Source organism: Zonotrichia albicollis, chromosome Z, assembly GCF_047830755.1.
Source record: "Zonotrichia albicollis isolate bZonAlb1 chromosome Z, bZonAlb1.hap1, whole genome shotgun sequence".
NCBI classification, from domain to species: domain Eukaryota; kingdom Metazoa; phylum Chordata; class Aves; order Passeriformes; family Passerellidae; genus Zonotrichia; species Zonotrichia albicollis.
Genome location: NC_133860.1, coordinates 69,675,924 through 69,703,247, shown reverse-complemented (window position 1 = coordinate 69,703,247; position 27,324 = coordinate 69,675,924). Strand labels below are relative to the sequence as shown.

General features: G+C 40.5%; 1 protein-coding gene and 1 long non-coding RNA gene across 2 annotated transcripts in view; one reads left to right on the top strand and one right to left on the bottom strand.

The window, feature by feature from the left end:
• The first annotated feature begins 1,727 nt into the window (after positions 1 to 1,727).
• MUSK (muscle associated receptor tyrosine kinase) overlaps positions 1,728 to 27,324 on the top strand; it is a 59,889-nt gene continuing 34,292 nt past the window's right edge. The window contains exons 1-5 of the mRNA XM_074533044.1: positions 1,728 to 2,497; positions 6,487 to 6,613; positions 9,839 to 9,990; positions 11,409 to 11,536; positions 12,020 to 12,161. Of these exons, the coding sequence (XP_074389145.1) occupies positions 2,401 to 2,497; positions 6,487 to 6,613; positions 9,839 to 9,990; positions 11,409 to 11,536; positions 12,020 to 12,161 (646 nt within the window). The 5' untranslated portion in view covers positions 1,728 to 2,400. The remainder of the gene's footprint in view (positions 2,498 to 6,486; positions 6,614 to 9,838; positions 9,991 to 11,408; positions 11,537 to 12,019; positions 12,162 to 27,324) is intronic.
• On the bottom strand, positions 8,026 to 12,300 carry LOC141727142 (uncharacterized). Its single transcript, XR_012578190.1, has 3 exons — positions 11,996 to 12,300; positions 11,260 to 11,429; positions 8,026 to 8,606 (listed from the first exon to the last, which is right to left on the bottom strand). It is a non-coding gene; the product is annotated as an uncharacterized LOC141727142 (long non-coding RNA).

Sequence of the window (27,324 nt, the reverse complement as noted above, 5' to 3'; positions counted from 1 at the left end):
TGTCACTTCACAAACAGTTTAAAGTGGGAAAAAATGGTAACTAGGTGAATGAACACACCTTGTCTTGTGTACTGAACTTCATGAACTGACATTTTTGGAGTGTTTGAAGTGCAGAGAGATAAGCAGAAATCTATGGGATCAAAGCTTCTCCCACAGTGTCTGAAAGCTGGGGATTGGATTTCTTCTCATTATTGAGTAGCTGCTGGGACCTCATCTCAGCAGAAGCATGATTTGGGGCATGACTATAAGAAACAACAGATGTAAAAACAATTATCTGTAAACTGCATGCATGTCTGCTTTGTTAGGAAAAACCCTAATCACAACAGCCAATAAGCAACAAAATCATAACCCCATAAGTAAAAATTAAAGATGTATTTTACTTTTATAAGGTAAGCTTGGAAAATACTTGGAATCAAAGAAGGTTTGGTGTCACCAACATTTGATTTTTACTGATTTCAGTGTGAAATCATAGAAACATCTTTCCATGATAGGCACAGATAACCATGAGCTTCCCATATACATTGTATGTTTGTTGAGTAGCATGTGTAGCTGGAGCTTGTGTACCTTTGCCCATGTATTCTCTCTACTCTCATGTACTGAGTAAATTTTCATCCTTTCTGTTTAGAGTAGTGGAGCTCATTATGATCCTTAGTAAAAATACATGAAGTAGAGGAAATGAGAGATTAAGAGTACTTTGGTAATCCCCAAAAGGCAAAGGCATTGTTAGCATTTAACAGCCATTGCTGGCAGTGACATTTCTAAATGCTGCAATTGGCAAATAAAAGGGAAATATTAGTTTCTGCACTCATATGGCAGTTTCAAAGCCCTTATTACACATTCCAAACAGGAATCCAGCAATGAAAAGGTCTTTTGCCAAGTCCCTTCATGAACAGAATTTTACCCTAAAAATCCAAGTTGCATTTCTATGGACCATTTTAATTGGATATGTCTGGACTTAAACTAAAGAAGTACCTGTAACTTCAGCCATGAATCAGTATTTCTCTGTTCCTTGGTAGTATTATTCTTGTTCCATCACTGTCTACTTGTTTTGCTTTTTTGTCATTGCTAGCTCCAGAATTTTTGGAATACCTTTAACATCTCTGGGAGTGTTTCTGCCTTTATTCATCTTTAGAGGAATGCTTGTCTAGAGATCCTTGTTCTTAATCAAAGATGGCAAGTCCACAGAGTAACATTGCTATTATAAAGCCATGCCAAACCACATGGATTCACACATTTCCAGCACTGGTCAGTTTTACTCCATTTGCTCCTCAGAAGAAGCATTGCTGGGCCATGTACGTTCATTGCAGAAATGACTGTTTAGAAGTGGTCTAAGTCAAGAGTTTCAGTAAATAAAGGAAATTCCAGAGATCTCAAAGTACCTTTTACTGTGATGTGTTATGACTGCACATTTGCTTTCCTCAAACCATGTAGTTTAGTGCAAAGCTCTTGTCCACTCTGCTGAAAAAATGACAAAAAGTATGTGGAGTCATATTCCAAGAGGATCATGATCAATTAGGTTCTTCCCAGACTAATTATTCATCTTTTTCCCTGCTCATGCAGATATTGCCCCTGCATCAGCCTTTCCACAGCAGTAAGCCTCTTTGCTCTTCATATAAATATTTGTGTTAGAAAAACAGGCAGTACAAATGACTTGACATTTTTGGAAAATATAATGTAGGCCTTTGTGGTAGGATGGGGCAAGAAAAAATGAGTCAGAAGATCTTGATTCTGATGTTTCTTTAAGTCTTCCTAGAAAATGAGTGTTCGTCTGTCTTTCATCTTAGGCAGGGACCTGGTGGTTAACAAGATATTTCTGGAGATTAAACCCCACTGTCATATTTCCCTACAGAAAAGCACTTTTAGTCACCAATGCCAACCTCTTCTCCTCCAGCAAATGCATCTGTTAAGAAAAGAAATACTATCAGCAGGGCAACAGGTGGCATATTGCAGCCAATCTTGAAAGGTTATAATAAGAGAGAGTGTGAGCGAGAGGAGAAAAATTGGAAAAGAGGGTGACTAAGATGAAGGAAAAGGCAGTGGAGAGCATTTTTTCCTGCTATTGCACTTACAGTGTTCTGGAATAAAAATCTGATGACTTTGCAACAGTGGGCTAGGGTACTGCCCTGGAAATGCATTGCCCATTGTACTGTTCTCTGTTTGCTTAAAAGGAATTCAGAAGGGATTTGCTTTCTCTTGTTTCATGAGCCCCACGCTTTCACACTGACCAAAGTGGATACACACCAGCTGGCCACGTCCGTCACCACCACTGGGTGGGAGAATTCCTGATTATACTTAGATCCCTCAGACCCCACTCTGTCACTTGCTGAGAAGCTCTGCTTGAACACTGCTTCCGAAATGCAGCCGGCTGGGAAGTCTGCACGCCTTGCCTGAAGGAGCTGGATGCCTTCTGGATCAAACATGAATGACCTGCTGAAGGTGCCGCTGGTGCACGTCCTCACCCTGGCAGCCCTCAGCTTGGCTGAGACACTTCTGAAAGGTTTGCTTTTTCCCTGCTCTTCTTCTGCCGTTTGCTAAAAGCGGTTTTGCAAAGGGGAAGGTGTCTCTGCTAGCAGTGGGGAGGGTGGTGCTGTAGCGTTCCCAAAAAAGACAAAAATGGTCTGCTTTCAGTGGTCACTGCTCTGCTTTTAGAAGGATAGCAGAGAAAATATTCTCATATTTGTGTTTGGAATCGAATTCTTTGTCTGTGAAGAGCACATAGTCCATTGTAATAGGCAGGGGAGACCTTTGGGTTCAGCTTGGGTGGGATGTAAAGTTCTCCTGTGAAAGGAAGCTCAGAAGTGTTAATGGCTGGTAGCACCAGTTGCTGCAGAGCACAAGCTCTGTTGTGTTCAGCACATCTGTGTAGGTTTTTAAGTATATAAAGCTTCAAAATAAATAAATATCGGTGATGTCGTTACAAAGAATACATATATATGTACAAATATGCACTGTTTGTTATAGCATATAACACAGAAGTTATCATACCTTCTTCCTATCTTGTGCGCACACATGCATATGGTCATATGCTCACATACTTTTAACTAACAAAAGAATTGGTAAAAAAAAATATGTTTAGAAAAGTCTTTGAGGTACAAAATGCAACTGTGATATCATTCTGGATGACCTGTTTGGTAAAGCTGCGGACAACAATTTTTTCTGAACGGTGATTCAGATTTACAATTCAAAACTTTTGAAATTCAACGCTTACTAGAGACTTCACAGCTTCAGAAAAACAAAATGAAATCTTAAGGGGAATGCCAGGTATTCACATGTTAGGCCAACATTGCTGCTCTTGCAGGGCTATGCTTTTATAATTGTTAGTCAGGTTATTTCCAAAATTAAAAAAAGAGAAATAATGTGTCTTCTTTATAAAAATGTTTTGAAATAAAAATATTGGTATATTTGTAAGGCACTGAAGTAAGTAAGTTTGTGAACTTAATGTTTGTGAATATTGTGGTAAGATAAGTAGTAGTGGAGAGAAAAGAAAAGCAAAGAGGACAGGGATAGATTTTTTTTCTGGTGTCGCAGTGTAATGAAGAGATACATTGCCTTTTCTAGGACATCACAGCTGAGCTGTCTTTTACCATACGAACTGCAGTTTCTTCAGGTGTCTGCAGTGTTGGAGAGGGACTGGTTCTGTTTTCTATATTGTTTTGTTTGCCTGGTTGGTCTGGTTTCAAAAGTGTGAATCCAAAGCCAAAGCCAACACATTTGGAAGCTTCTGGTGGGCTGGGGACAGAAGGGGATTTGGCTTTCTCATGGTCCCGTGACCAGCCTTGTGTCATTTTTCTATCTCGGGAAACTACAGCTGACATCCAGAAAAATGGCACCTGTGTGGCTTTACACATATACAGATAAATTTATTTTCAATTTATTTAAAGCCACAAGGATACCTTAAATATATGAGAAAGGCCTAGTATATGCATATGAAAAGGCCTGGCTCCTTTTCTATGTGATGTCTGTACATTGTTCAAATTTTATTTTCCTATGTTAAAATATGGTAATGCACACATCATGAGTTAAGAGCACTTTCTGAAGAAAACATGGACTAACAACAGCATCCAAGCTGTTTGAATGGCTTTTAGATGTAAGTCCCTTCTCAGCCATTTCGGAACTCTGTTGCCGCCTCACAAAATGACGGCAAGTCCCACTGCTCACTGTCCTTGCTTGGGTTAAATATCACAAAGGTGAAAAGAGCATAAAAGAAAGTTATGCATCCCTGTTGCTGTCATGATTGCTCTCTGAGGATGCACAATTGGGAAGGCAGTTTTAAAATGATTTCTTTTTCTGTTACTGTAGTGCTGTCAGTTTGGACACTATTTTCTTAGATGCACGTGGCTTCATTCTGCCCAAAAATCTGTATGCTGGCTTTCAAAAGGGACCAGGTCAGACCATGTCTATGCAATATTCTGTCATCTATTGAATAACAGACACACTTGAAAGTATGTAACTGTTTCTAGAGAATTTATTTAATATAGAAATCTGACAGGAAATGATTTATTTAATAGAAACCTGTTCTTTGTTTCCCCAAAGAACAAAATACTGTCATTATGTATACCAGCTCTTGGCACAAATGTACCTTTATTATTTGTGGGAGTGGCTTTGTTCACTGTTACAACAGTTATAAAAGTAATTGATTTGAATAATTATTACTGTAAAAATTTACATTTCTCAGGGTTAGAAAAGGATCCATCAAGAGATCGAGGAATGTGGACAACAGCAACAAAACTGTACTATATAAAATTAGATTGCAAAACTCTGGGGTTAATGCCATTAAACCCCAATAAACTTTTCCACAAAATAGCAACGTTTCATTTAAAGCAGAGAGGATAACCATTGGTGGGGGTTATTCTTCTGAGATGTCCTTCAGTAGTAGGAAAATGAAGACTTTATAGAAGTCTTCCATTTGGCTTCACTGGTACGGGGTTCATCTGGGAAATGATGCAGATGATTATATCTGTTTAATATGACCCAAAATGACCTAATAAAGTGATGCATGATACAATTTGAAGCAGTGATCTTAGACAACGAACTCGTCACAGACTTGTTCTAATTGAAGTTTCATCCATATGACCTTTAGAGCTATCTTAGATGTTGTTTAGAGATTTACATAAGTATAGTCATTGCTGTTAATCAATGGTACGATCCAAAGTCATACAGTCTAGAAATATTATTGAGGCAGATTCATTCTGATCAAGCATCAAAAGTGTTTAGAGTTTTACATAAACCTGATAGTGGAAGCTGATCCTTTCTTCCTCTAGCTTAATTCCGGCAGAACTCCAAAGACATTCTAATTTTGACTTCCATGTAAATTGAAAAAGGATTAAGATATTGACTTTCTATTATTCTCAGTCTCCTTAATCTGAATGTCTTCTCTTTTGCCCATTCCTTATGGAGGGAAGGGTAAAATGGATATAGTTTATTTTTTTGCCTGAATTTGAATCTCTTTGTACTATGGAGGGCCAGTGGATACACAGCAGTTGAGAATCTCTGTGAACAAATAATGGGCCAGAAGCTGCTATGCTCAGTGAGGAACAGGAAGACTCCTGAATCCATGATGTATTTTCAAGGTAGTGTTTCAGGAATATAGTAAAAAATAGTTTATCTCAGCACAGTTGTCAGTGAAATCCAGTCCAACCAATATGGATGTGTGTCTCTTTCAGCCATTGGTCCAGATATTCAAGTGTTTTTGGAGGCAGTGGCTGCAATGAATAACATGAGCAGGGAAAGTGAGTGGCTAGGCTTATGCTTTGATCCCTTCCAGCTGTGCTGCAAGTCTTTGACTGGAGCAATGGCAAATGTTTATAAAGATACATTCAACTAATGTATGACTACAGATTTATGATAATAAACATTAGACATAGCTATTAAACTTCTAACTCTCATGCTTCTTGGTTAGAAAATGTGAGAAAATGAGAATGAGTCCTAGACATGACACAAATCTGAATGACCTGAATGGTCTTTGTGAGCCTGGCTTAGAAAAATATAGTGCTGTATAATGGGTTTGGTGTTTGTATATAACAGGGTTTTTTTGTTGCTGTTTTTTTAGTTGGTTTTTTTTTTGGTTTTTTTTTTTGTTTTTTCTTTAAAGATAAATAGTTGAGTGAATAAATCCGATAATATTAACAAAAAAGCCTACATCTCCTGCAGTAATAAGGAGGCACTCTTCCCACTCCAGGGGCAGGTCAGCTTGGCTTCAATTTTTGTGCTGCCCCTTGCACTTCCAGCCTATGCAATGCCACCCTTATTGCAGTGGGACATCCTCACCTGTGTCCTTGCAGTATGCTCACCTGTTGCTGTGAGTCAGAAACACAGGACACACTGAGCTTGGAGCTCTGTTTTGCATCTTATGTAAAGACCTCAAGGGAAAATGCCATTGAGTGACCCTGCAGGGACATGGCGCCCTCCACCAAAGGTGTTTGATAGGCTATGTAACACTCTCCAGTAGGCACCAGAAGATGTTCTCATTTTCTCTTCTTCACACAGCTCCTTTGATCAGCACTCCTCTGGAAACAGTGGATGCCCTGGTAGAAGATGTTGCCAAGTTTGTCTGTGTAGTGGAGTCATATCCTGAGCCAGAGATTACATGGACACGCAACAGCATTCCCATCAGGTAGGGAGCAGCCACAGCCCTCACCAGCACCTTCTGCCAAAATTGACAGTGCTTCTTTTCATGATACAGGAGATATCAGGAAATACAAAAATTGGTCTGTGGCAGGAGAGAGAATGAGTGGCTGTAATTATCTAGGATTCTGTATTTCTGAGGGAGTGGTAAGAGCACTTGAGGTTGCTCTTGCACCTTCACACATTTGAGTTTGCAGAGAGTTGGTTTCTGCTGCAAGAACATTTCTCCCCAGCTTCAGACAATTCAATGTGCTTTCTTCCTCAGTTCATCCACTAATGAAGGAGGAGGATGCTGTATAATATTTAAAAGGAGCTTAGCAGGATTTGTTGTCTGTCTCAATGTTCCTGGAATCTTTGCATGAGAGGGGTTGTGCTGTGCCATTCTTTGCTTCTAGTTCTGGATCTGGAAATTGTCTTCTCATTGTTTTGCATGGACAGATGTTAACAACCAGGCATCAAGATGTCAACAAAGAAGGCAGCTTTCTGGAAGTGTGGAAATGGAAGTTGCTGCCATTGTTTTTGCTCTTTTGCTGCAGACAGGTTTCTACAAAGTAAACTGTACTTGATCTTCTAGCTCTGAAATCACATTACATCTGCCACATGGCTTCACATCGGTTTCTCATTCTAAATGGCTGTAAGTGACTTACTCTGCGAGGGAAAATGCAGCACAACACAACTTTGCGTAACATAGTCAATACCCAGCCTCCACAGGAGATGTGCATATTGAGTAGATGTAGTACTTCAGATGCACCTGAAGTATGGTTCTCACTGTTGTGGTTAAACATCCAAAAAGGATGAACCACTGACATAGGAGGCTCAAATAAGTCCGCAGCAGAAGGAGGTTTCACTGCTTGGAAAACTGCTTTAGAGTAGGACAAAGCAGAAAGTTACAAATATTAATATAGGCCTTCAGAAATTTTATTTCATTGTTGGCCATCTCAGCAAACTTTGGCCCTAAACTTCTGATCCTGCCTTTGTTCCAGCATGAAGTTCTGAACTTCCATGGATGTTATTTCCAAATCAGGTCACCTTTCTCCTAATTCCTTCCCCATCTTTGACATTCATGACTGAAAATCAAAGCAGGGAGAGAAAGCCATCCTTGAAGGACTATGTCTTTCTCTTCCCATGTCTTTAAGATTATCATTCTTCCCTGTGTTCTAAGGTAATTTGAAATGCAGATAATTTATCACCTCAATCCCCTCTTCTAGAGGCCAAACATAATTCTTAAAGCCATTCCACTCTGTCTCTGAGACACAGTGCTTTGACCAAAATGGAAAATAAAGATAAAATCATCTCTTATGGTAAGGCCATAGAGCTCAGGTGCTTCATTCCTTTACAGCGACTTCTGAAGCAGCATTAGTAACAGCGTTTCATTTCACAAGGCATTAATATTCAGTACTGCTGGATACAAAAGCTCAGACCAAAGACAGAGGAAAATATATATGAATATATTTGTTATTTTCTAAAAACTTGGATGAAAGCATTTGCACACTGGAAAAGCATCAGATCAGAAGACACTTTTTTCTGAAAAAAACCCTATCTAAATGTATTTCTCTGTGTGTGTGTGTGTATGTGTGTGTGTGTGTGTGTGTGTGTGTGTGTGTGTGTGTGTATCAAACTTCAAAGGGTCTAGTAATTGAAAGCAATTAATATCAGTTATTTTGTTTCCAAAATTCTCTTCTCCTGCCAAGATTCCAGGATCCTGGACAGACAGCAAGATTAATCTGCAAAACAAAACAGTATGTAAACTTTGAACTTCAATGAGAATACAGCCAGTACAGACAATAGTCAGCACTAGTCTTCTGGATGTGCCTTTCCATTTGACATCAAAACTTGTGCAAGTAAGCCAGCAGGTGCCCTGTGCTGAGTGCAATGGTTACCTGGCCCATCGTCCAGAACAGGGCTTCCTTAGGACAAGAAGGGGACAGGGACAGCATGTCTTTTACATTGTGGATAACTTCACGGCACTCTTTCTTCCCAAGCTGGAAAAGAGGAGGGAGATGTAATACTGAGTGGTGAAATGCTTTGAAAGGAAATACATACCTAAGCCATCACAATGGTACATTCAGATTAGTCAATGACTACTGTACAATTTTTAACAGTAAAAGACAAAACTTGACATATGTAGTGGTCAGATACTTGTCATTGCTTGGGATAAAATCCTCAGGTCCCAACCCTTTTTCCACTGTTCATTAAAATCTAAGTCCAATTGCACAAAGGTGCTTCCTAAAAGCGTCAACAAAGATGTGAAAATGGACACTACAAATAGTTAATTTCTTTGTGTTTATTTAAACTATTTCTTTATATTTATCATAGCTTTGCAATGAAGATCAATACCTCAGCTCTCTGATTTCTCATCATCTTTCTTTCTGATTTCCTTGGCTCTCCCACTTGACTCCACATATCCCCCCTATTTACATACCACACTTCTCTTGTCATGCTCACATGTGAAATTGGTCTTTGACCCACATGCTTTGTTACAATATCCCATGTTTTTGTTGATCCAGCTTCAGGGCTTTCTGCAGTTCTCTGAAATATCCGGGTTAAAGCCTGCTGTCATTAAACCATAGCTATCCTTGAATCCTCTAGCTTCCAGATGGCTTCAGTACATTTCTTTGCTTGTTTGTTGGTTTGGTGGGTTTTTTGCAAAACAAATAGACAAAACTACTCCAGGATGTAGACACAAAAGTTCATGGTCTTTGGTTTGTGTCTTTTTTCACAACCTTAAAAATATTTCCATAACTTTATCTGTTTAATAAAAAAATCCCACTTTTTTTGCTATGCTTTGTTTTGTTTTGTTTTTCCTGAAGAAGGTTTCTTTAAACAATTTCACTACCTCTAGTTCCTGTGTAAGCATCTCTCTCTTACATTGAAAAATGATAGCTAAACCAGGACCTGGCTGGAACTGATTATTTGTACTCATGCCTGCCCTTGGCCAGTTAAAACCCCAAACATGAGCCTACTGGTTTTGCCAATGTCTGCGGGGCAGAAGAATTGCCACTACACTAGTAACAGTCCAGAGCTGCCTGGTCTAGTGAAAATTAGAATCTTAATTCAGAACTCAACATTTTCAGCACCTTCCCTTCTGTTTGTGGGTTGACAATCAGAGGTAGAATTATTGCCATTTGTAGTGACATCAGCAGTCTGCATATTCAAATGCAATTCCCTTTCTCTGTCCCTGGCTGTCCCTGACAATCCGTGCTGTGCCCTGCAGGCTGTTTGACACACGGTACAGCATCCAGAGGAATGGGCAGCTGCTGACCATCCTGAGTGTGGAGGACAGCGATGATGGGGTGTACTGCTGCACAGCAGATAATGGAGTTGGAGCAGCTGCACAGAGCTGTGGGGCTCTCCAGGTGAAAATGCGTAAGTGGGAATGCAATGTCTTCCTGATGCCACGTGAGTGTTTAATCAAAAGCCTGAGCAGACTCCCATCTATGGCACCTGGGGATCCATGTTCAGGGCAAACCCATTCTTGGTTCTTGGGAAGGTGGGTGCAGTTCTTTCTGTCAGAGACATGGCATATGTGATCATAACTTAATGCAGTTGTGATTATTTACTTTGAATAACACATATTTGTTCTAAGATCAAAGGGAAAAATGGATGCTTTGAAGAATGCCCTTTGTGCAAAAATCTGTAAAAGAGTTTGATAGATTAGTCCTCTGTGGCAATACTGCTTAAGTCCCTGGTGAATTTTAATTGTAAAATTTCACTATACAGATTTCTTCCTGAGGATGGCAAAATCAACTAAATTATATTCAGATGCTCTGAATAGCAGTATTGAATGTTCTGGAACACCATGTTGTAAATCTCATCATTCCACATGGAGGGGAAAAGATTTGCTCTTACAGAGAACTACATACATGCCAAACTCAGTAAAGCTGGACTCACATGGCTAGAGTTATTTACACAAGCACTTTAAAAGGCAGTGGAGGTATATTCTGGCTAAAGCATCTGTTTGTAGGAAAGGATTTGTCTGTGCTAATGAGATGACCCTCAAGGTCTGGTAATACTGGAACTCTGCATCATCCTAGTCACTTTCAGGTGGTGGCCAGGAGATGATGCTCTCTGAAAGTGTTTTTTCTGCTGGTTCATTTATCATGCAAGGGCCTCAAAATGTCAGATCTCCCAAAATATTAATATAATAATCCTTTATACTCTCAGCTCAGACTAAGGTAGACTGTGTTCTTTCAGTAAAATGAATTTAAATTTATCCCTCATTAACTTTAAGGGAGTTTGATTGCATTTTCTTTTAGGCAGTTTGACTGCATTTTCTTTTAGGCTTGATTTTCCTTTTCCTTTTCATAGTTATAAATCCTTCAGTTAAGGATGTTAATTGCATTTACACACCCTTCTTGTTGAGCTAGAGGTAAGCCTGGGTTAAAATTCTTTCAAAATCAATTCAATCCAGATCTGAGCTTTGAGACAAGACTGTTTACGCAGTGAAAAATGTCAGAACCTGGAATGCTAACATTCTTCAATACTGGAAATACTCTTATCTGAATTTGGATTTTAGCCCAGGCCCTAATTCAAATGACTGTCAAACTCCACTCAGGAAAACAAATAACCCATGCAACTTGGCTGGGTTTGCATAATTTTTAACTGAATGCTGTGCTGAAGAAAGTTCTTTCTTACCAAATAACTTCAAAACCAAGAAAGGATGCTTTATCTTCCAGCAATACACAGAACAAGCAGCAGATTTGTGCATGTAATTCCGGAATTTGTCTTGTTCTATTATCTTGTAGCTTCATCCCAAGTTTAATTTTTGGCTTTAAAAATTTTAGGACCCAAAATAACTCGTCCACCTGTAAATGTGGAAATAATAGAAGGATTAAAGGCTGTTCTTCCATGCACTACAATGGGGAATCCAAAACCTTCTGTTTCATGGGTCAAAGGAGAAGCAGTTGTAAAGGTGAGTATGAATGGTTTTCAGTAATACTAAATATTTGCTAAAGATACTGTGTTAAATATTAGCATTAGTTATAGTATTTGTAAATTCTAGTAGCTAGAAAGGAAGCATTAGGAAAATCCAGGGCTCATCTCATAAATATCTTCATTTGCAGTGATTCTACATGTGAACGAAATGTTGTCTGTGTATCTATGTTTTATGTGATATATGCCTGTCATTGCTAAATATGGACAAATACTGAGGAAAGCACTTGTGAGTGTTCTCTTAAATAGGAGCTCTTTCAAGCTATAATTCACTCATCTGCAAAAATAGCAATGGGTGAATGTGTCATGTCATGAGCAGGAAGAGCTGGCCCCAAATCCTTGAGTTATAGGACATGTATGGTGCTCATGCATGTAAGCCCAAATTTTGTAAACAGATTTTTGATGCTGTTTGTGTGCAGCCTGCATGTAGAGTCCTCACCTCAATGGCTCCTTCCTCCGGCAGGAGACTGCTCGCATTGCTGTCCTCGATTCTGGGAATTTAAGGATACACAATGTTCAGAGAGAAGATGCAGGACAGTATCGTTGTGTAGCCAAGAACAGTTTGGGCACAGCCTATTCGAAACCTGCAAATGTGGTAGTGGAAGGTGAGTGACTTTTGAACCAGCCTCCAGCTTCATGAGCCAGCCTCTCATGCATACCCCATTAACTTGAATTTACCTGAAGTAGTGTGTTGATGTTGTCAAAACCACCCTAGAGGGCGATAACAAAAAGGGAGAGGAGGAGAGGAGAGGAGAGGAGAGGAGAGGAGAGGAGAGGAGAGGAGAGGAGAGGAGAGGAGAGGAGAGGAGAGGAGAGGAGAGGAGAGGAGAGGAGAGGAGAGGAGAGGAGAGGAGAGGAGAGGAGAGGAGAGGAGAGGAGAGGAGAGGAGAGGAGAGGAGAGGAGAGGAGAGGAGAGGAGAGGAGAGGAGAGGAGAGGAGAGGAGAGGAGAGGAGAGGAGAGGAGAGGAGAGAGCTTTTGCCTTTGTGGACTTGAACATTTTCTGCCCACTAAATGAACACTAGGTTGGTTTTTCAGTTTCTGGTCCTTATGTGCTTTGTGTCCAGTTCTTATGTGTAGAAGGTATTTGCTTTGTGGTGTAACCATCACCAGTTTCAGAGTGCTGAGAACAGTAGACAGGGGTACCCAAATGTTGGCAACTAGGCATTCAATCTTCCTGAATTGTATAAGAGAATTTGGTTTGGGCAAGGGCTTGTGGTGGGAGTGGGGGACTGACTAATTTAGTAGACAAACAAATTTTTATTTCTGATTCAGGATGACTGTAATGCAGAAAGTAGAGAGGGTCTGCATTTTCTTAGTAAGCCTCAAAACACTATTGTAAGTTATATTTGGCCTGGAGCTATCCGAGGTTACTTAGCATGCAATCCCATTTCTAAGAAGAACATAGACTTCCTTCTGGGACCAGTATCAGATATATTAGATTCAGCTATACATTACTGTAGGTCTGCTATTTTCTTAAAAAATGAGTGAATTTTTCAGGGTTTTTTTTGTCCCTTTTTAATATTTATACATACAGACCATGTATACTAGAAATTCCTTAAATAGCTTTAAAACAGGAAGGCAGCCATTCTTAACCTAGATTCAGAACTGTACTTCTCCCAGGCTAAAAGTAGTGAAGCAAACTGAAAACAGTTGGATCTTGATGTGAACAACTTGAGTCCTGGGTTTTAGTTTGGCCCCTGTCACTGAGACAATGGGCAAAGGCTTGTCAAGAGTTAAACTGTGAATGGCAGATTGGTGATATGAGCACAAACGCTGAAGGGGCTCTGTCACTGCAATTCTTTGCTCCAGATCTGCCAAAGCCAGTTAGGGAATCTAAAAACAAGCTGGAATTGCACCAAAAATCCAGGCTGCTGGTTGATGGTTTTTCTCCATCTCCAGAATTATGCAGTGGCCTGTTAATTCAAGGACTGGCAAAATAAATCACAAATACCCTACTTGGGGTGCGTATTTGTGCTCTTTTTAAAAGGAGGAACATTAGTTCCTAATTGATCAGTGGCAGGCCAATGCTCCCACACAAATTTTCCCCTCATGTTCCATTCATGTGTTGGGTGAACAAATAAATGCTCTTCTTCAGGCTCACCTGGGTTTCTCTGGTAGAACATCTGTATAATATACCTAATTTCAGGTGGCCATCCAAACTAGACAGACACATGTTTGATTTATATTTTTGGCTTCCAAAATCCAGAGGTATTAATCCTGATTTAGTACATAGAGTGAACTGTGCAGGATCCATTTGTTCAAACTGACATCAACATTCATAATCCTGACACAGCGGCTTGCTGTGCATACAAATCCCTTCCCCTGATGGTGTTTTAGATCAATTTTCATGGATATTTAGCATAACTACATGTGCACATACCTATGTACGCCTGCAAGTTGGTATTTGCACACATCACCCTCACACATCTCTACCATTATTTTTAGTATCCCTCCCCTCCTGCCTCTCCTACCCCATTAGTATCAGCATTTGAAAATAACTCCAAGTAAATAATATGCTAAAATTATTAGAAGCAGGAAAATCACGCTTCTATATTCTTTGAGCATTCATAGTGTTAATCAAATTTATGAAAATTGTTGTTTATTGCTTCTCTGTAATAACGTTATGATTTTTTTGTTAATCTTGGTCCTAGTATTTGCTGGAGTCCTCAGCCAGCATTGTGTGGTTTAGCATTAAAATAAAGTGAATAAGCATGGCTGGTTAACTAGGAATATTTAATTCAAGGCAAGTGTCCATTCAAGGAAAAGTGTAAATATTTATGCCTAGCTAGACCTAAATCACTGATTTATTGTGTACTTCCATTTTAATGGGTCCTGTGTGGCATCCCACCCTTGCACAGAAGGGAGCTCCCAAGGATCATAGGTCCTTGGGGTTGAAAGGAACGACAAAAGTAAGAGTGCCTGCAAAAGCTTACAAAGTTTTATTAATAAATTACACATTTGGCATGGAAATGTGTATGGTAATCCCTGACCTCCTATATAAGCATGGGGCAGTGGATTTTGGTAAAGGGTTAGGATGAAAGGAGAGGGACTGAGAGAGAGAGAGAGGATTAAAGAGGAGGAGAGAGAATGAACAGAAGGAAGAGGGCAGCACCACGAGTCCTGGTTCCAGCATCAATCCAGCTGATAGGTATGCAGGTCCCTGGAACACATGTGTGTCCTGGCTTTGTTGTCCTTTTTATAGTGAAGTTTCCATGCACTGGAGCCAAGTTTGTCACTCTCTACGCAAACGAGTTATCATGTGCAGCCCGTTATGTTTGACCTTTGTGGAAATGGGTTGGGGGGCTTCAGGGATATTGGGTACTCTTGATCCCCCCTTACATTCCATGCTGGCTCATCAGCATCACTCCTGTGCCTCAGCTGTACTCTGTTGTGCTAACTCTGGGAGCCAGAACAAGGACACTTTTGCCAGAAAGGCACTGCCCTACTTCCATTTGGCCCCTTTCTCCCGTCATGGTTGGTAATTGGCTGGCACTACCAACAATCCTTGGTTGGCTCCACAGCTCTGTGGCTATCAGTGTTTGAGACATACATATTAGCCCCTTATCTTCTGGCTTCCACATCCTGCAATCAGTTTAAGGCATTTGTTCAAAGTGCAGAGGTGTTCTTGAAAGACTGACTCTCTGCCCTCTGCAGCCAATCAGGCTCCTAAATGTGCTTTGATCTGGCACATGCTTAAATGACTTGCTCAAGTTGGCCCAGAAATTGCAGCAAGTCACAAGTATATAGCGTGAATTGTGCAGGGTCCATTTTTTTCAAACTGACAACAGACTTGGCCCAAAGGTTTACACTACTGATGTACCTTACAGTACATCTGGTTTCAGTGGTCCAAGGTAGAACTATTTGAAAAATGCTGCTATTTTGATTTTCCAAATATTTTTTCATCTATTCCTTTTCAGTTTTCCTCAACATTCATAATACTGATCTCTATTTATTACTTTTAAAGCACAGCTTTAGTATTTTTAAGGTTTTATTATTTTTAAAGCAAAGTTGAAATAATTTGAGCAATAGGCTTTAGATGAAAATTCAGATGCAGTTCTTATCAGGAAAAAGAAAGCATTGAAGGCCTCTTTTAGTGGAACTAATTTCTCAGTTTTCATTAGTGAATGCTGTGAAGGAGATAAGGACTCCATAGGCCCTTCACTCTGCATAGACCTGTCCCAGGTAAGGGCAGCCCTTTTGCTTTCCCAGGGCAGGTTTTCAGGCACCAGGGCTCAGGTCATGAATTATAATTAGTTAATTCTGGCTCAGGATTTTAATTGAAAGGATTAAAAAGCCTGTCTTTTTGCATCTTTTATCCAACTCTGGGGCAAACTCAGAAGAATTTGGACAAGTGATGGTGAAATAGGTTTTTTTCTTTAAAGGCATAATCCACAAGTGCTGGATATACAATCATAATGGACCTAATTGTTGGGTTTGTGGGAAGAGCTTGGTTCCTCACTGGGAACGGTGTTGAGTCTCTGGGCAGCACTGCCCTCACTCAAAGTCTGCCTGGGGTGCCTGGGGGGCATTCGGAGAAGAAAGAGGCCATGGAGCATCCCCTTGATTTGGGATCAGAAACCAGGCTCTGGAGATAAGGTATGGAGAAAGGATGCAAGAGGCAAGCATTGGCCAAGTGAGCCAAATGAGTGACTGTGCAAGGCAGGCATCACTCCTGAAGAAGGGTTGCACACAATTTTTGTCATCTTGGGGCATCCTGTAGCAGTAAAATGATACATGTCTTTGGTTTCCCTCTGAGGAATGTCTCGGAGGAGTGGGGTTGGTTCTTTCTGACATCGGCTGGGATCATTATAAATTAGTTCTTCATTAGTGAGCTGGTTCACAGCTGTGCAGAAGCTGCATGGTTGTATTTTCCTCACCTGGTTCTTCTAGTTACAGCCCACTCAGCTTATGAGAAAAGGACTAGTGAAAGTAATGGCATGAAGCAGAAGTTCAATAGGCAGAAACAAGCTTTTTCCACAAAGGACAAGGCCTTTGCTTTCTACAAAGCCAAACATATAAGAAATGTGCTGAGTGTGTTGGGTCTGCTAAAATTAGCATATGAAGATGACTTCCTCTTCCTATTGTACATCCAGAAGCTGGAAGGTACATTGAGATACAGAAAGTAAAGTGTGCTTTGAGATAAAGAAACAATATTATAATCTTGACTGTTTGCCAAGAAATTAGTTTTTAATTTCCTGGAGGCAACATTTCTGACCTGCAGTTATGTATTCATTTTCTATCATCTTAAGCATTTTGCTAATTAGCTTTTTAATCACTGCATTATCAACTTTGGTAATGTACACTTCTGCAAAACCTAGAAGAGTATTTATATACTCAGTGAAGCAGTACTTTGCCAAAAGATTTCCAAAGATTTCTTGTTGCTTGCTGCATTAATTCTCAAAGTGAATCTCTGGCTGAAAGGTTCCTGAATTAATCCAAGATTCAGGACTGTGGTTGAATAGAGGCATTTGCTTGCTTACCTGATCTGTAGTTCACACAGATGTCTGAAGGCTGAAGTTTATTGACAAGATGTTGACTGAGATGACTAAGATGTTCCAGTTTTATCTGAAATCTGAAATCACTCCATTGGAAATAGAGAAGCAGTCATTGCCATCAATAGTGTTGAGATTTCTCATCAAATGCAGAAATTACCATTGATGAAAGGGAAAACTTAGGGAAGGGTATAAAGATTTAAGCTGTGCCAAGAAGGCATTTTTGGGCCTCCTCTGAGCATTTGAAATCTGTAGGGTCTGTAAGACCTTTGGTTTTTTCCTTTATGCATTAGACAGATATTTATGTACATAAGCCATAGAAGGGGAGGAGTTTTCATTTTTGTTGGTATTTGCAGTGACATCAAACCGTTTCACAAAAGCCATGCAAGAGCTTTTCAGGTTCAGCTTCTGGGCCTGCTGCCTAAAATTGCACAGTCTCCAAGGTCTGACATGAGCTAAGAATGATATTCCCCATATCCATTATGTGTGGATTCCCCATATCCATGAATTGTGTGATATTAAAAGAATATATTTAAAGCCATGAGCGCTTGTGTGGTGAGAAGCATGGGATTATTCCTGTTATGAGCATGCTTATCACTCAGACACAGAGTGAAGCTACCTCATTAATTTTTTCTTAACATGCAAAATAAATTCCATTGGATGGTTTTGCTTTAATCTCTTACTATCTATTTCAGATATTATCCTTATAGCCAGTGTTCAGATTATATGTAATTTCTACATCAAATAAGAAGTGTGTATTGCAGAACAGCCACAAACCAGTAAATTTTGTGATGATTTACAGGTGCCATTGCCAGATCTGGGCTCAGTTTTTTCTTTGTTTTGAAGAATGTTTCTTCTGCCCTTAGGGGAAGGGAAATGCCACCTTGTGAATTGGTAGAATTCACATGAAGAAGGGCTCTTGTTCTTCTTCATTCTTCAAAACAACAATAAAAAAAAAATCACAAAAGAAATTGAAAAGTTGACTATGAATTTCTGCCCTGCTTACAAATGAAAAAACACCAAAAACCACATTTCAGCCTTAGCCTTATACTTAGCTTCAACTATTGAAAGAGCATTTTCTGGAAACTAATGGAGTTATTGTCACTGAAATGTACAAAGGGTTGTGGTGGATTAGGCACCACAGCAGCATGTGAATGAATGGCAGTTTTCTGGCTAGGGAGACAATGTGAATGGTGTGCTGGAATGTGGTGTGCAAAAGGTTTTTCTTCCCCTGCAGGTAAAGAACAAACTTCCTGTTTTTCTCAGTGTTGCATCCAGCTAGTGAAACCTCTGAAGTTCCAGTTTGCTCAGTGATGCATTTTTAATGTTGAAAAGTGTAGAAAAACGCAATAAATACAGGGGCTGCTATGTGACAGGAGAAAGCATGTGGATGATCCTGTTGTTTGTGTACTGAGTTAGATGCAATTCCATCTTGTGATTTATATGAAACTGAGCTTGATCTCCACCAGCCTGTGGCACCAGAGACTTGTGGAATTCAGGAGCATACGGTGTGATAACCTTTAGTTTTGAAGTTGTCACTCTACAGACATGTGTAGAAATTAGCAATCATACATCTGTAAGGAAACAAACAAACAAAATAGCCAGGGCAAACATTAGAAGAGGGAATGTGTTTAACAAAAAAACTACCTGTATTCTCCATGGATATATTAACATTTTTGGTTCAAATCTCTGCATTTTCCAGTTGTCTGAAGAAGCATCGGTTAAGGGCTACTGACCCTTTCTTTAACTAGGCCATTTCATTAATTTCTTTGCTGAAGTGTTGCTGCTTCACTTCATCCTGTGCTATTATGTGGCAATACATAAAACAATCAAATTAAAACAATTAAAGAACCAAATCTCCTTATACTCCCCTGACTTAGATGTTGTTTTGTTTTGCATTCCAGCTCTGGTAGATAGATGTCTTTTCCTGGCCACATTTTATTGCTTATTACTAGCTACTAAAATAATACCCTGCCACAGGCCACAAAAATGCTTCCCTGTAAGCCACTTCTGAAAACAGCCTTAGCCTTAAAAATAGGAAGGCTTTCCTTGGAGAACCATCCATTCAGAAGAAAAGAATTGCCAGATTCCATCTAGATTTTTATTTTAATCATGTAGTCTAATTCTTGTGCCAGTGAGGAGATGGCAGATAAATAGTCAATACAAAGCAATGCCATTGCTGCTTAGTTAAGAGGCTGTCCCTCTGAAGTGTAAAGCACTAGTTTCCTTCAGATGCTTTTTGGATGTCTTATATAGTCTTGGGACAAATTTGAAAAAAATCAGATAAAGCACAGATAAATCAGCAGACTAGCAAGTCACACCAAAATTAAAGTAACAGGAATAAAAACATGTATTTAGTGAAGAAAATTCTATCAATTTGAATAGACCACATTCCAGAGGTGGTCTATGTTATGAATGAGCTGACTCCTGATATGCCATCCAAAAAGTTTTTTACACTTTTGTGTCGACTTGCCTGCAAGTGGCATAGATGATGTAGGACAGGGAGATACCAAGAGACCACTGAAGCAGCCAGTCAGCACTGTTGCCTTGCATTTCCCACAAATTAGATTTCAGTGTGAAATCAGAATTTTTATCTCTATCATCTTTTGAGGCAGATTGTTTTGGGTCAGGTGAATTGCCAAATAGTAAACTGGCAAGGAAGTTTGCCGTTCTTCTTTTAAGTATTGGATGAAATTTCCTCACAGAAATTCAAATACCAACACTGAAGAAGAGCCTTTGGCTTGGCCTTGAGCAGAGGCAGAAGCTCTGGGAAAGGATGCCTTTCCTGTTTGTGTTGGTGCTGGTGTATGTACCTGCAGGCAATGTCCTGTGACAGTAAAGGGTGAATACAGCAGTTTGATTTTAAACATTGCAAAATGTTTATGGGGAGGAAGCATTACAAGTTTGCCTGTAATTACACCAAAGTATTTGGCTGACCTCAGCGGGGTGGCGTGGGCGTAACTGAGAACCCAGAATATCTCATTAAATCTCCTCCTACCTGTGGCACTCACCAGAGTCATCCCAAGGTTCTGAGATGCTGCAGAAGCAATCATGGCCCTAATTACAGGGTAACAGGGAAAGTTGCAGGAGGAAGAAAGCAGCCTCAGACCTTCAACAAATGACAAGTACATGTGAGCTATTCAATTTACTCCCAAATCTTGCTCCGCTGTGACACTGGCAGGAGGTTCATGCTGCCTTTTAGTCATTATCACAGGGTGGCCTCTTGCAATGAGGAGCTGCAATGAGGCTTCAGACAAGGCACATACACAGAATTCTTCTTTAAAAACATTTGAGCCTGTTATTTCCTTTCGCAAAAGCCTCTTTCCCCTAACAAAGACCTTGGGAAGGCACTTGAAAAACTTATGACCTTCTCACATCATTGAATGAATTGTGGGTTTAAGAGAAAAAATGACATGGCAATTAAAATCCATCTCTTCTCTAAACCATTGGCTAGCTAGAAAGCATGAGCTTCCCACAGAGCAATGGGGGGAGTGGAGGATAGAGAATATCCATAGCTGTCAGATAAAGGGGACCAGAGCAAACTGAGACAACCATTCTGAAGTTGCTGGAGCTCCTCATAGACCCTCACAAAAAGGGTATATCAAATGGGGAGTTGAGAATTTGGAAAAGAGATGGATCTCTGTTGTAGGAGGAACTAGATGAGTTTGCAACACTAAAAATCAAGAATGTGTGATGGATAAGATGAGCAGGGAACAGGTTCCTTGCTGTCCCCAAACCAAGGAACATCCTAGCAGGTACTGAGCAGCACTTTAAACCAGACAGAAGGAAGTACTTTTCACATGATATGTAATTAAATTTATGGTACTGCTAATACCAGTGGTGAAGACCAGATGTCAGGATGATGCGTGGATTATCTCATTTTTGGGTGTGCATAACCACGATTTCAATACGTGCACACAGACTAGTAGCCTTGGCAGCAGCCATGATGGGTCATGATCATGAGTGGAACAGGTAAAGGAATTGCTCCTTGACTTCAGGAGGCTGGGAACTTCCTTTCCAATTTCACATTCAGTAGTCGGTAGGGGCAAAGATAAATGCATCAGATATGACTCTGTACTGTAGACAAGACAGATCATAAGGAGGTTTAAAAGGGTTTTTCCTTCAAAGAAACCAAACACAAATATAAGACCAGTAATGACATGAGAAGAATTTCCTCATTCATTTCCTTGGGAAGTAATTTGAACGCATTATCCTCACTTGTCCTTGAATCCAGTGTTTGCTCTGTATATAGAGATGAACACTTGTACAGAACAGGTTTTATATAGCTACACAGGATATAAGCTATCTATTTACATTTTACTCCTGGTTATTACATCTTTGTGTATTTGTGGTGTCTCCTTTTAGGATTCCAGAGACATCTAAATGGAGTGTAAAGTCCTTCACAGCTGAAAAGTTAGTGGCTGATATATTTACCATCACATCAGTCCTTCTACTAATGTAAATTGTTCTACCACCCATAAATCTAGGAGTCCACCCTAAAATAAAGTTAGCTTGAAAAGTTATTGCCTTGCTATGAAAAAATTTTCTATCAGACACTAGAGCTTTGAATCTGAAGGCATATGATTCAGGATGGAGATGTTGTGCTTTTCTCCATCTTCCTTTCACACAGTTCTTGAACTGTCCCACCTCATGGCCTCAGACTGAGTGTCTATATATTGCTGTGCAATCTAGCCTGTGCTGCATGATGCTTTAAGGACTACAACAAGACCCAAGTCTCCCAATTAATATATCAGGAGCCAGAAGAACTTGTATCTTGCCATTGTGTACAAAATGCAGATACTTCAGATGCATTGGAGCCTTATCCTCCTGAGTTACCACAATAAAAGGGTGGGGCCAGTGGATGATGAAGTACTGCTTGCTTACAACTTGCTTACAGCTCTTCCTCACCTTGCTTTTTTGGGCCCCATATATAATAGTGCTGCTCCTTGAGAAATAATACAGTGATTGTGTGGGTTTCCTACAGTGTGTATGTACTTTTTTTTTGCTTTGATAACTTGTATACACATGGTTCTCTAGCAATAAACATGTTTGTACATAGATTAAATAAAATAGGTAAGCAATTTGATAGAGATAAATGGAAGTGTCTCATATCAGCTTTGCTGGAGCTGTTTTGCTCCTCTTTGTATTTACTTGGTAGGCTTACAAAAAAAGATAAGTTCTGCAACTTAGGTAAGAAATACTTGGAGATCAAAGTAGAACTGACCTTGCAGTTATCTTGGGATTTAATTATTACCTCATCCCCATTTTGGAAGTGCTAAGCCACACTCAGAAGCTGCTGCTGCTGCTGCTGCGGCTGCTGCTGCTGCTGCAAGAAGAGTGGTTGACTCCTTGTCTCCTTGTCCTTGCTGGAGAATATGTTTGTTCTCCAAGGTGGGATTTGGTTCTGTCATGTCAGCTGCAGAGACTGTATCTTGCCTGGTCAGCCCTGGTTCTTGGAATGTGATTAGCTGCTGCACACAGCTTGGAGTGGCTGTCTCTGTGACTGCTGATCCATAAGCATGGTATGTGGTCTGTTCTTGGCACTGGTATTTAAAGAATTTTTTTCATTTTATGGAGCTAATGCTAGAAAACACAAATGCTGCATATTTTTATGTATTTAAAAGTGTATTTGTCAGACCTTCCCTCATCTCTCACCTGTGGGAAGGAAATGGTAGTCTCTCTGCTTTTTACCTCTCCCTGATTGCCTGGTTTAGGCTTGTCAGGAAGGGTGAATGGTTATGAGCTGAATGAATCTGGATGGGAAGTTAGATAAATGGACTTCTCACTGGCAAAAATCACAGTGGCACAAGTTCATGGCTCTTCACAGCATACAGCTAGCAAGCAGAAATATTTTTTCTATGGCTTTGTAAGCAAAGTCCAAGCCCAGTAGCACCTCTGCAGACAAGAAATAATTCTGACCTTTCACGCTTCAGGTACAAAAGAGCTATGGGAACACTGGCAAATACAAACAAAAAATGTTTGCAATTTAGCTAATTACTTATACGTGAATTTTGTACAGTGCAAAGTCTTTACCGGGGTATTTATATCTGGAAAGCTTCCAAGACAATATGTGGTTTACCAGTTCCGGCAGCAGTGTAGACATACTGGATCTCAACACAACACTGGATGCAAAGGAAAATGCGTTTTGCACACAAGACTTGTGTTTACACACTGTGTTCTGCAGCTTAGCTGAAAAAATAATATGCTTAAGACCTGGTTTCAGCCACCCAAAAGGTCATATTTCATTGATAAATACAAAGCAGTGGTGGAAAGCGAGGCAGATTGAGATATCAGACCTGGGAGGACAGGCACATTGGGTCTGGCTCCTGTATAAGAGCAGGCTTTGGCTGCAGTGGGAAGGGAATGTTGCCAGGCAGTTCCCAACACAAAGTTAGCTCCTGGTGGCCTTACCTTGCTTTGGACTACGGGGGATGCAGATGCTTTACAGCATGACAGGACTCTGCCAACAAACTCTTGGATGTGAACACCTGTGGATGTTGACAGACTAAGTTAATCCACATACATGGGAAAGTGTTGCTCATATTCTCTTAAATTCAGGGTTCACCAAAGAAACTGTGGCCTCTGGATAAAAAGCAACCTACCCCACATCCCAAAACTAGTGCTTGAGTGATCCTGGTGTTGGCTTTTTCCCAACCTGGAACTGAAACTCAAGACCATTTTAGTAAGGACATAATATAAGAGTGGATCTTTATTTGAAGGCCTTCAGGGGCAGTTATGGAAAGATGTCCACAAAAGCCCACCCTCCCAAGGATAAGTGCATTTTTGTAGGTTTTAGGAAATTAGCATAATTGATAAAAAGCACCAATTAGGGGGACAAATGTTGATGTAATTCCGCCCCCCTCCCCAGGTCAAGCCCCTTTTCTGGAGTCCCCCACTCAGCACTAGCTGGGCTTTGTCCATGAAATGTGTCCCAAAGAGTTGTTGTAGGCCTTGGTTCCCAGGAGGAACCAAGACAGCAGAGGGGCCCTGCACCTCCCATGGCTTGGAGCTCTGCAAGTTCTTTTGTCTTTCTGCCTCGGGAAGGGCCATGGAAAAGTACTGGGAAAACCAGCAACTAGTACAATAGGCTACAGAGCTACAAATGTATGTGTGAAGAATACAGAGAGCATATTAAAGTAAAAAGGCAAAAAAACAAACAGCATCACTGGTGCTCTGGGCATCATTTTGTCCTTTCCCCAAAGCAGCAACATGGCTCCAGGCCACCTACACAGCTGTCTGGTTGTGACTGGCCAAATCCAGCCTTCTTTAACAAAAAATAGGCCTTACCCAGACTGAGGGCAGGCATCTGCCAGGACTGCGGGACCAGACCCCAAACCTGGGAAATTAAACATAACTCCATCAAAGCCAATGGGGAAAAAAAGTCACCTGGAAAGAGTTAGCCATTCAATGTGGAGGCAGGGGGGAGGGCATACTGCTTTAATCTTTTTATAGTATAAAAATTTTGTGAGTGAATTAAAGCTCTACTGTTTGGACTGGATGATGTTACGTAATTCTCAGAAACGAGAGCAGCTGGCCACGGTAAAGATACCTCCTAGCAAGCCCTGCAGTGCACAGAACATCATTTACCAAGGCTGTAAAAAATACATTTATTAAGGGGCTTGGGAGTGAAATTTGACATGCTGGCTTGGCTTTCAGCTGTCTGGATTTCATTTACAGCTCATCTGTTTTATTTTCCACTGAAATAAATAAATAAATTAAGCTGTCCTTGCCCACTTTCCCTAACTGCTTTTTCGGCATGCCTGTGGGTGAATCCAGTGCAGACAGCCAAGGGGTATTGATAAGAATGTTGCTAATCTTGTGATAGTAATGTAGCTAGGCAAAGTAGTAATAGTAGTAATAGTAAAAATAGTAATAGTAATGTAGCAAAGGCAAAATCCAAATTCAGGAGGATGTGGAAAAAGACAAAAGACAAACAAGTAATGGAAGCATTAGAAATCACTGATTGTTGGAAATTTTCACTCTGAGGAAAATTGAGAATAAGAAAAGGTCATGAACCCACCAAAAAAAAAGAATTTTACAAACATTTATTTCTGTTTCCTGATCCTTCTTCTTGTCTTTCACATACCTCTTCCTGCCAACTACGTTACCACCAGATTTGCCATTTCCTACTTGCCTTTGCCTCTTGTCTTTACTTGTGGAATTGGGGGTTGGGGGAGGAGAGGGAGGGGGCAGAAAAATCATGGTTGTGGGGTATGTGTTCTGCCATTTAGATACAGGACAGATTTGGTTGCTCATGCGGTTGCCAAAATGGACCCTGAGCTCATCCTGGTGTTCTTGCCCTGCTTTGCACAGGTGGATGGTGACACTGGCTGCACTTATGCAACCCATCCTGACTTTCCCACAGCACTCAAGTCTGACAGCAATGTCAATGTGTTGATCATCTACCCATAGATTATGTGGTTGACAAATTGGTGATACTATTTTTTTAATACTCTTTCTCAAAGTGATTAAGAGCCCTTTGGAAAATATGTCCCTGGATCGGCTGATCAGCTATGCTCCAAAACCTCTTAGGACCCGGAAAGTCTGGTCCTTGTCCCAGGAAATTTCTCATTTAAAAATAAAATAATTAATTCCCTTAATTGCCCCCCCCCCACCAGTTTATTCCAGTAGTACCATCTACAGCTTCATACTTAAGTAAGATATTTGAAAGCATGCAAATGTAAGTATCTGAAATGTTAAAGAATTAAATCTGTAACTTTAATTCTGAAGGTCTTGAAAAATGCACATGATAGCCCTGGGGATAGAAGGAATTTCAATTCTTCCACACTTTGGAAATCAGCTTAGTTGCTTATAGGCCAAATTTTACTTAGCCATCCCTCCCTGCAGTACTTGCCACTAGAAACATGTGAAAGTTTAGGAGCTATTGCTGGATTTTTTAGTCCCAGTATTTGGTGTTTTAGGATCTTAAGAATGGCCTGATGCTTTACCTTGCCTATGGTGGCAGACAACTGCTTACCTAGCAGTGTGCTGGGCTACTAAAGCGAGTGCAGTTATCAGTGCTGATGGTTGGACACTGGGAGGAGGAATGCAGCTTTCTGACCTCCCCATAGGCACCATGCCAGGCATGAGCTGAGCCTGCCATAGTGCTTGCTGTGGCTTTGCACCCTGCCTGTGCTATTGCCATTCTCAAAGTGTGTCTTTTTTCCTCCTGGCTGAAAGATCCTAGCAGATTTTGGGAGATCAGCTAGTACAGAGGAGGACATATATGCCACCATCCAGCATCAGCTAACTGGGCGCTGGTAATTTGTCACTTTGGTATTAATTTAACTGAGCAGCAGAGTCAGAGAGCAGCATCAGGTGGGCAAGGGTCCCAGCAGCATATTGGGCAGCACAAGAGAAGCACTAAGGGCCATATTCCAACCCTGGAAGGAAACGTGCAGGCTTCAGCTGGAGCCATGTGAACGTAACTGCTGCCAGAGGACAGGCCCCAAAGTTTAGTATTTCTCCAAATGAAGTATAAAAATAATTATGAGCTTAGCCTGCAAAACTTGGGTCCGAATTCATAACCATCTGGTGTTAATGGCCTGAAGTGAAACTTCAGACAAAGGTTTCATTTTACTTATTTTTCATGAGAAAAGCTTCTGGCCAGTGACTGCAGCTTTGCTTATTACTGATGGAGCTTCATACCTGCTGCCTCGCTGAGGGGTAAGGAGGTGCAGAAGCCTGAGACTGCTCTGCTTTGGCTTTAGGCAGGTGGCACTGAGCAGAGACAGTGGGATTGCTTGAAGCATGCAGCAGAATTAAGAAGCTCAATATAATATTTATCCTCTCGCCATTTTCACTTAACTAACACTAAACTTAATCTTCCAAAAAGCCTCTGCCCAAGAGATTATTGAAAGGCAAAAAGGATTCCGTGCTGAAATTAACTCCGACTGCTACTTATCTATGAGCAAAAGCTGTTTTTAGGCTCTTTGTCAAAACAAACCTCAGCTGCATACTAGCTGAGAACTGGGTGGAAGGACTATGTGGAAAGCACATACTTTTTTTCAGTTCAACTGAAATTTTGCAGACAAAGCCTTTCCATCCCAAATAGTGGGGACACTATTAGGAACACTAAGGGGAACACTTAAATGCTCTAATTCTGAACAGGGCAAACAGAAGATGCTGACGTGGTGAGGTATGTTGATAAGGAAAAACACACAGATAAAAGTGGCAAACAAGATCTCAGGCTTTTCTGACAACACTAAGAGAAACTTCCCAGCTTCTTATAATTTCTGATGGAGATTTTTAGACATTACTGTGTGGTCTAGAAGG